This window comes from Mercenaria mercenaria, chromosome 9 (assembly GCF_021730395.1).
Source record: "Mercenaria mercenaria strain notata chromosome 9, MADL_Memer_1, whole genome shotgun sequence".
In the NCBI taxonomy this organism is placed as follows: Eukaryota; Metazoa; Mollusca; class Bivalvia; order Venerida; family Veneridae; genus Mercenaria; species Mercenaria mercenaria.
The window spans coordinates 59,420,204-59,430,304 of NC_069369.1; the positions used below are offsets into that span (position 1 = coordinate 59,420,204).

A 10,101-nucleotide genomic window follows, 5' to 3' on the forward strand; every position below is an offset into this window, starting at 1 on the left:
CAGTGTATGTTGTACTGATAGAACAGGAGATGACATAACGATACTGGTGTCTTTGCGGTAGACCCCCTAGGCAAACAGACAGATGTTGGCAAAAAACAACAACACTGCCTTTGTAGTGTTAGCAGGATTTTTATTTTTGTATTTAGTGACCGGCTTATTTACTGATCATGAGCCATATGCGAAATTTACCTCTAAGTTTTGGTATATGGAATGAAATGTATTGTATACGCAAGATTGTTCTTAAATTTAGTTTTCGCGTTTGTGTCTTTAAATCTGATGCGATTATTAGGCCTAAAAAAATTCTTTGTCTCCGGTAACATGCTTAAAAAAAATTAGGGTAGGTAGGTCGGAAATTTTTTTTTTCGGGGGGGGGGGGGGGGGGGGGGGGGGGGTGTTATTACTTTTTATCAAGTGAGACTTTTCGGAAATTATTTTTGTGTCAAGAAATGAATACAAATAAGGGGGTTATGCCTTTAGAGCATCAGTAAGTTGATTTCTAACACCACTGACCATGGTTAAAGCATAGAAATGCAGTTTTGCAACTTTTTGTTAAAAGTTGAAAAAAAAATCCTCAGAGGCCATAAAAACATTTAGGGTCGGGCCAAAAATTTAGGGTAGGTCGGGATACCGGAAACAAAAACTGTTTTACGCCTTATGGACCAGGTCAGACATTCAAACTGAAAAACTGAAATTTTGCAAAACAAAAGGGAAAAAAATGTTATTTAAATGTTCCATTTCACTCACAAAAAGTCATCACAAAATACGCCTGTAGGAATAAAATGTGCAACGCCGCTCATGTTAGACGAGCTTCTTGACTATGATATACCTTTTTGATATTTTAATTTAATTATTCAACGTAGTGAACTGAGCCAGTCTTCATCCTGTTAAACATTATTACCATCAACTCCGTCGGCAGTATCAATTCACTGAATGCTCCAAATAATATATATGTAATATAATAGTATATTGTAAATTTGAATTACCAGCTTATATAAAGCTAGAATTAAATAACTAAAATATCATAGCGTTCTATGATTGTGGTGGTTCCACAAGTAAAGTGGTATACGCTTTAATTAAACTTAATCGAAATGTGTTCAGGTATTGAACTTTATTTCTCACATTTCCAATGAATAAGACAGGAACACAACATAGTACGCTTTTTGAAGATCTATACAAGGACATACAAGGTATAGTTATTTTACTGAATTTATTTCCATAACATCCGGATAAACAAATAGGCTTTTGGATGAATTTATTTGAGAAGACCTGGACGAAGAACTATATTCAACAAATTCCACACTATGAAATATTGACGAATTTCAAAGAAAATTGGAATATATAGATAATTATTCATACCTCAGAAAACTAGATCACCGTAAACCTTTCAAGAAAGGTCCAGATGATAATAACTTTACCGTATAAAATATTCCAATGAGTGTAAACCTTTTCCCAAAAACGAATAAAGGTTAACATTTTGGAAATATTATATTAATTGAACATTGACATTTTCAAAATTTGTTGTCTTTTTTGTTATATTTGTTACATTGGCTTAACTACACTGATACATAACAAAACGAAGAAATGATAAAGTAAATGATGATTTTTAGTATCCTGAATTCTTATCTTAACAAATATTCATTTCTTATTGCAAATGCATTGTGTATAAAAGACCCTAATTTTCTTATGACTGATTTATTTTCGGTTTTTATAAGTTCAATAAACTTTATTATATTAGGTAGTTTCCAGTATCTTGAACTAATAAATCGTTTCCTTAAATCAACATATAATGGACATTCAATTATGAAGTGATACTCATCTTCAAGAATATTACAAAGATTACATTTCCTTTTAATTTACTGGTACACCAATTGGCCTTGCCCATCTACCAGATTCAATATTTAATCTATGTGACGATACCCTTAATCTAGCTAATGACTGGCAGAATTTGTTTACAGTGAAATAATCTAAATATGACTGAAATAAAAAAAATATGCAATGTTCCTATAGAATAAAGCTCTACTCGAGTCATTAATTCTACTGTGCCAGTTTTGAACAAACTGACCTGTTATCATTTGTTTCACTACATGTAAGAACAGATCAACATTACCAACATTTTGTTGCAGCCAAACATCATAAAAACCTAATGTACACAACAACATAACATTTAATTTAGTATATCCATACTCTATTAAACTTGAGTTTTAAATAACGTATATGACATCAACAAACGAAGCTGATTCAGAAATGCATTTGTATGGGTAAACAAGAGCACCGCACTGCGGAGCGAACTACGCTCGAAGCAATGTGCCTGTTAAGTTTGAGAATCATAGGTCCGAAGTTAATTAGCGGAGACTGAATGAATTAAATTGCAAAAATGGGGACGATTACCAACACTATCCAGTTAGTAACTGTATCACATAATACATGCCAGCAAAGTTTAAGGGCTGTAAAATAAACCTTTCTAAAAATATTGAGAAGAACAATTAGTGTGACATTGACCATAAAATCAACAGAGGTTACCCGCTGTCTACAGGATCTCACCTGTTTAGATCAGTAAGGAGAGCGCTGTTCTATGAATCGCGGAGTCATCAGTAAAAGTTCATTCGACCATAACCTCTGAAAAGTTTGAGGATCCTATGTCACTGTATTCGAAAGATATTGAGCGGAAACGGTTTTTGTCCTAAAAGTCACTCTGATCTTTGACCTCAAAATCAATAGAGGCCATCTACTGCCCATGAGCTATATACATATAAAGTCTGAGGATCGATCTTAGGCTAAACTATTATGTTCATGAGAGAAAATAAAATTGCAAACAGACTGACGACACATGTCTTCACATAATATGTCCCTTTGGGCGTATAAGAATGTTCGAAATGACAGTAGTGCTTCTGTTTCTCAGATTCTCTCACATAAATACCGGTTTTTTACTGAGCAAGGCACATCCGCCCATCTGTACCAATGTTGAGTTTCAAATATGACACAATTTTCAGAAGTCCCACCTCTGTTCTGAGCTTCCCCAGTCTAAGAAAGGAGCTATTGTGTTCTTTCCCGTCAGCTTCCATAAACCTTCCTTCGCGGCATCTGTCAGACCAACCCAATAACAATTTTCTGAAATAAAACAAATCCAGTTTTTTCTTTAAAAAATTTATCGGTTAAAACTTAAACTGTTTAGAGCACGGAATGTATCAGCCATTAGAAGCAGATATATATAGTCAATTCGATGACATAGAACTTAGTTTAGCGGCATAAAACTGAAAGTACTTTATCCACTCCGGCAGAGGTACGTTCCAACGTAAGTCATGTCTCAACGATAACATGTGACAACATCTCAACGACAACTGTTAGTGTATGGAAGTTGGAAACTTAAACAAAAATTGTTTAATGGAACAACAAGTTGTAATCAATTCATTCTTGTATGCTTTTTCACAAGTATTTCATTTTAGTTGGACATTTCTAATTATTTCACTTTCACGTTTGAATAATAAGTCAGAATACAACTAATTGGGCTATCAAATTTCCACTTTTGGTATTCATGTTACAATGCATTTACCTAAAGCGTAAGAATATGCAAAATTCACTATTTTTAAATGGTTACAAAATATTTTGTCAAAAGTTTCTTTTCTTGTCCCCCATAGTAACGTGTGGAATGTTATATCACTCCGTTATGTAACAGTTTTAATAACAGGGACTGATGGATGCTAAAAATTATGAAATAAAACCATATATCGCATGCTTCTAATCAAGACCTGATACTATCGCATGCATATGCTTATAATATCTTATACGTAGATTTCTTTTGATTTAGATGCGTTGGCCATGTTTTAGCCGCAATACTTCGAAGAGAGTTTGTAACGCTCACCAGTGTCTTCGTTTAGAGTTTGTAATATCACCGATTGGAGTGTGGAACATGTTATTTAATACAAATTGCTCTTTTAGAGTAAGCAGATGCAGTCAAGTTATACTTGAGGTTAACACTGGCAATGCATTTCATTTACTTTTGACTGTCTATAACTATATTTAAAAAAAACCCATAAACTTTTATTATTGAAAACAGCAAAATGTTCCTGTTTACACAATAGCAGACGAATAATTCAATAACTTTAATTTTTTGACAAATGTAGGTTTTGACTTTTAGAATTTGGATATAATTTAATGCAATGGTACAAGTAAATGTAATCAATGTAATTATTATACATGTAAATAATCTCAGCCAGGTCATATTAATCGACACCGTCACCAATTGTCGTTGCGATGTCGTCACGTATTATCGTTGAGACCTGACATACGTTGAAACGTATCTCTCCCGGAGTGTTATCGTCCGCTAGTCTTTTAAGCAATTACTGAACTGACGTAATGATTATGCAAACATTTCTCGTTCGTAATGTGTAGGTGAAATGCAGGTTCTGTGTGTTAACCGTATGACTTGAAAACAATAAACCTTCCGCAAAAGAAGAAGCATTCATCTGATTTTATCCATATTACAAAGCTTTCATTATGCTTTCATTACTTACATGTAGTAAATGTCTTTTTAGCTCTAAATGTGGGCATGTGTATGTGAAACCTATATGTCACGCTATTTTAAATGGATTATTTTAAATCACTTACTGCTGTGACTATTCATGAAGCCCTTAAGAAACACGTTTTCCAAGTAGTTGTCAACATGAACTAAATGAGCCCCAAGAGATGTACATATATCCTGTAACAAATATATACAGATCTCATTGAAAATAAAACATACATTGATCGTTGTTTATTGTCCTTTGTTTTCCTTTTGCTTAAAATCAGCTATCAGATTTGAATGATACAATGGGTTTTGTGAAAAAAATTAAAATAACTGTTCCAGAGCGAATAGACAATCATTTATAGTACGTACGCAGAATATTGCATTGTCGAAATCATAACAATCTCGCCCGACTAGGTCAGTAAGTAAAACACAATGTTCTTCATAGTGACCAGGGTGCAGCATTTAATTAATTTAATTTCCTAAGCGATTTGACATCTGGATCCATAACAGTGTCATGTGGAAAAGTTGTCAGTTATTTGCGGAGACCAAGTCAGCATTGGATCAGAATACAGGCTGCGTTTATATAATAAAAATATTGAAATACGGCATAAACAATAAAAAATGAATATACCTGAGCCTCGCTAAAGGTAACAGTAGTAGATCCAAAGTAGCAAAAAGACCCTTTATATGCTACCCAACGATCAGGACATGCTGTTGTGGATTCTGCTGAAAATGTTGTCAGGTTTATAAATATACGAAGGCATGAGTAATACACAAACAGTTATAAGATGTCTTACGGGGATGCCCATTTAAGAATCTGCCCGGTTTGTATGTCTGAAATACTGGCGGAATGAGTAAATGAGTAAATAATTATCCGGCCAAAATTAAAGATATACGAGGAGTGTTCGATATGAATTGCTTATTGTCCTCTAGCTCGATATCCACGTGGGGCACGATAAAAACCAATACCTACCTGTATAGGGTTATTCAAATCCTACACAACGGTGTATAAATGTACATGTTAGACTAAGTGTAAGACATAAAATTTGCCATTTGAATACACGCAATCATTGACCACTGTAGTAAAAATGGTTGGTAGAAGCGTCGACAAGAAAGATGAAATACGGGCTTACATCAAAGCTCGCTCAAAACTTGGTTGTTCTTTGAAGCAGCTGATGACTGAACTTTCTACTGCTTATGGACCTTCTTGTGTGTCTTATGACACAGTTCGGCGGTGGAAAAAGAAATTTGAGTCTGGTGTAGAGTCCATCAAAAATGCACCGAAATTAGGTAGGCCAAAATCTGCATCTCGTAAAGAAATCGTTTCCAAAATAAAGTAAATCATTGAAATCATTGAGATGCCAGATTTACAGTTCGTGATATTGCACGAAAGGTAGGCATATCACTATCAACGGTTCACCTTATTTTGAAAGAGCATTTGAAAGTCAGAAATATTTCTGCTAGATGGGTGCCACATCTGTTGACTGATGAGCAAAAGAGGCAACGGGTTAAAGTGGCCAAAAAGCTGCTTCAAATGTTTCCAAAATATGACAAAAGCAGTTTGCCAATGTCGTCACAGGTGATGAAACCTGCGTCCATTATTTTGAGCCCGTCAGAAAGGTTAGCAATAAGATATGGGCCACTAAACACAGCAAACGCCCAATAATTGCCAAACGTTCTTTGAGTGCAAAGAAGGCTTTGTATGCAATCTTCTTCTCTGGTGAAGGAGTCGCAATAAAAGTGCCGGTGAAAAAGGGCAAAAGCATCACCGGAAAGTACTACAAAGACGTAGTACTGAAGAAACTGAAAAAGTATTATCAGAAACGACGCCCTGCCACTGATTTTAAATTTATGTCCGTCTTCTACATGACAATGCCCCCGCTCAAACCTCCGCAATAGTTACGGCGTTTTTGAAGAAAGAAAAAGTAACTGTTTTGCCCCCCCCCCCCCCCCCCCCGTATTCCCCAGACCTTGCCCCATGTGATTTCTTTTTGTTTCCGAAATTGAAATCTTTCCTTGCTGGGCGGAAATACCAGTCCCGACAGGCACTTGGATCTGCCATTCATCAGTACCTTATTACTGTGCCCAAATCAGCGTACCGTGACGCCTTCAAGAAGTGGATACATCGGCTGAAACTTTGCATTTCTAGCCACGAGGAGTACTTCGAGGGCATGAAATGAGCCCTTTTGAGCTAACTTGAAATTTGAAGTCTCTAGATAGAAATAAGCAATTCATTTCGAACATCCCTCGTATACGAGTACATCAAGTGTCTGTCTTCAGTTTCAAAGTAAATATTTTATCCGCCTGAATTCCAGGCAGAAATCAATTACTATCTCCGCCCGCCATATTCTTTTCGAGTGAGTCATTATCCTACAGATTCTAATTCAATAGTCAGAAAGAAAATATTATAATCCGGCTTTAAATTAAGTTGACAAGTACCCTAGAGATGCTAGAATGGATATTTGAAGTGTATATAGGAATGGGAGTTTTGTCGTCCCCATGAAATACTTTGAAATGCGGCAAGTCAAATGGTGGCTTTTATAACCATTTCAGACAAGAAACATCTCAGCAAATCAGATTGACAACTACACCCCATTGGCCTTGAATATGGGGTACAGATAGGGACTTGGATTCGACCTGGGCTTCCCGAAAAAAAAAATGAAATCTACAAGACAAATGATGCATTTAAGGCCATTCCAAACAAAAAAAACTGAGCCCCACCCCCACCCCCACCACCATCTACATCTATTGGTAATTGTAGCAGTAGTTTACTATAAACCACTGAGAAGATTTGCATAAAGTAGCATTTATATTTCTAGTTATCGTTTTTAGTGATGGCCCGTTTATTCACGGAAAATCTTTACCGTAGCAACAGTGTAAGAATTGAAGATACTTCAATTTTGCCTCATTTATGAAAGTAAAATTTCGTCATTTGTTAATGAGTAATCCGTCCAAAGTTTGTTAGTAAGGGGATAACCAAGAAAGTCCCTGATTTTCCATCATCCCCTAAACAAAATATCAATACATTTCATAAAAGATATAAAAGTTAAGTAGAAACACTGTGAAAATCATTTAATCAACGGTTTATCCATATCTGTCTCATACACTTTCTGATTCCAAGTTCAAGTTCACAGTGACTGTCTGGGGTCATGATAACATTTTCCCCCTATATTAAATCGGCAATGTGACAGCTCGTTTATTCTTGGAAAAGTGTACCGTACCGGCAATGGTGTAAGAATTGAAAAATAATCCAAGTTTGCCTCATTTATGAAAGTAAAATTTCGTAATTTGTTAATAATTAATCTGGCCAGTGTTTTAGTAAATGAATAACCAAGCCAGCCTCGCTCCTGATATTCTATCATCCCCTAAACAAAACATTTATACATTTCATAAAAAAAAAAAGTTAAATAGTAACTCTGTGAAAATATTTAATTAACTATTTAGTCATATCTGTCTCATACTTTTTGATTACCAAAATTTACATTCTATAATAAATTGAGAATATTATTCTGTTCTGCATCTACAAGTGAAATAAAATGATATTTTTCGAGAGCTTTTAAGTAACCGGAAGCACGCCAATTTGGTAGCGATATAAATATCTCACCCTTTTCTGTGTCCAATCGTTCTTTCACATCTGCTATTTGAGCAACCATATCAACCAGAATCGTTTCAATCTCAGTCAGTTTTTTCCATACATCTGTTGAAACCGATGCAGTACTGGTACCGAAAGTGGAATATACTCCTATAATAATGATCAATAACAAAATCATTGTCCCTTAATCAATTAAGTTAAAGGTATGAACAGCTTCAAATACTTAACAGCTACCTGCAAGTACAAATATGGTCAAAGCAAATATGAAACAAACGTGGTCAAAGCAAATATGAAAAAGATCACTATGCGGATAGCATTGTAAACCCCTTATGTTAGTATCTTATTGTAGCTTTGTAAACATCAAGTATTTTATCTAAACAAAACCGGATTGGAAACACCTTAGATAAAGATCTTTCACTGTGTTCAGCTCTTTCCAGTGATGTGTATCTTAAGGTTTCTGTATTGTTCTTTTGTTATCTGGATGCATGCAAGGAAGAAAAATAAGTCCAACGTTGTGAATACAGACACGAGTGTCACAAGTGGTTTTTAGGAGAATTTACTTAAACATAAAATGTCACCTTTGAGTATATTCTTATTAATAGGTATACGAATGTTCATTTTATGTTCACGCAAACCAAGTTTAATTTGAATTGGACGGAAACTGTAGACGTTTAATAGGCAAGGTAGGCAGGTAGCTGGTTTATTTTTAAGTTCAATGAACGAGAAATTACCTCGAGAAAAAGTCGGATATTAGTACGGAAACTGTAAGAAGTGAACACACAAGGAAATCTGACAGTCAGAAAAAAACACGGAAAGTTATAACATAAATCTACGGAGCCCCTGAACATTTTAATTTCGGTATTTCGTTCCGTTATGCGATAATACTGAATCGTCCAAACAAATTCATTAATTCGTTAAAACGAAACGTCCATTCGTTGTTATAGGAACGAAACCTCAATTCGTTGCAGCGAACTCTTAATTCATTAATTTAAAAACGGAATAAGTTTTTTTCAGTATATTCAAAATATTAATGTTTCTCTTCCTATCGCCAGTCTACAAAGTCCCTGAAGCTCTAACAAACTTACTCAAGTCATGATCAAGTGATAAGGTTTGGTTAGGCCCAACGGGCTTATTATGGTTTTCTTTCATTAAATAACATTTTTCAAAACATCTCATAAACAAGGATGGATATCCAACATGGAAAGTCTTGTTCCAGAACCACAGCCCTCTCCATAACGCAACTTAATGCCCGTGAACGTGTACAAGACTAGCACGCACATACGCATGAACGCACGCGTACACACATACACAAACAAGCACGCCTGCGCGCACATACACAAAGCAAACACACAAGGACGAAACGAACACATCAAAAAGACAGTGGCCACCTAGCAAAAAAACCACTTAGGGGTTAAACCGGTTATGGTGCGCATTTATTCATATTGTTAACCTCTACTATATTCTAAAGTCAAGGAAAAGTGTAATGTTATCCCCACTAGGTGAATCTCGTAATGGCAACAGAAGGCATGACATGTAAATCAAAAAAATCCCCAAGAAATCTCGCGCTCGATGTGCCCCGTACCTTCAATCAGAGCTGTTATATTTCGATCTCTTCATATCGTTCAGCACGACATTTATATCGTATTAGTGTACTGTTTAGTTTAGTTGATGAGCCGTTGTGCTGGTCTGTACCATCTGGGGGATTAATTCTCACAGTGATTTTTGGCAAGGTATACAACCCTAGAGTTAGATGATATGTGATAGCATTGTATCAGTTGTAGCTTTTTGTGTGAAATCATCCTGTTTATATGCCTAGCCTAAGACTTTTTGGATATTTCCCAAGCAACAGATGGAGACATTCTAACTCAACCTGACAGCATTTGGTATCAGTCACATTTTCACATTTAAATTTATCTAACCTTTAGCTGATCATTTGTTTCTCAATAAAAAGTACTCAGCATGCTTAATATATGAAAAGTCTGTCAGTAGTGGTACTTATCCAGCA

At 35.5% G+C, this 10,101-nt stretch overlaps 1 protein-coding gene across 2 annotated transcripts; it reads right to left on the reverse strand.

Annotated features, from left to right (window-relative positions):
• Positions 1–1,134: 1,134 nt before the first annotated feature.
• LOC128559702 (C-type lectin domain family 4 member F-like) lies at positions 1,135–8,353 on the reverse strand. 2 transcript variants are annotated; one of them, XM_053552059.1, is made up of 4 exons: positions 8,109–8,353; positions 5,136–5,230; positions 4,606–4,696; positions 1,135–3,108 (listed from the first exon to the last, which is right to left on the reverse strand). In XM_053552059.1, exons 1-4 carry the CDS (start codon positions 8,272–8,274, stop codon positions 2,987–2,989), a joined length of 474 nt encoding a protein of 157 aa, XP_053408034.1. In that variant the 5' UTR covers positions 8,275–8,353; the 3' UTR covers positions 1,135–2,986. The 2 variants fall into 2 exon arrangements, with proteins under 2 accessions (XP_053408034.1, XP_053408035.1); XM_053552060.1 differs by having other exon boundaries at positions 1,136–3,108; positions 5,136–5,227.
• Between the last annotated feature and the right edge of the window lie 1,748 nt (positions 8,354–10,101).

What these genes read in the sequence shown, in the direction of transcription:
- LOC128559702 (XM_053552059.1), bottom strand. Translation starts at nt 8,274, where the DNA reads ATGATTTTGTTATTGATCATTATTATAGGAGTATATTCCACTTTCGGT. An exon ending in ACGATTGGACACAGAAAAGG is followed by an intron (nt 5,231 to 8,108) that starts GTGAGATATTTA and finishes CAACATTTTCAG; the next exon opens with CAGAATCCACAACAGCATGT. An exon ending in TTACCTTTAGCGAGGCTCAG is followed by an intron (nt 4,697 to 5,135) that starts GTATATTCATTT and finishes TATTTGTTACAG; the next exon opens with GATATATGTACATCTCTTGG.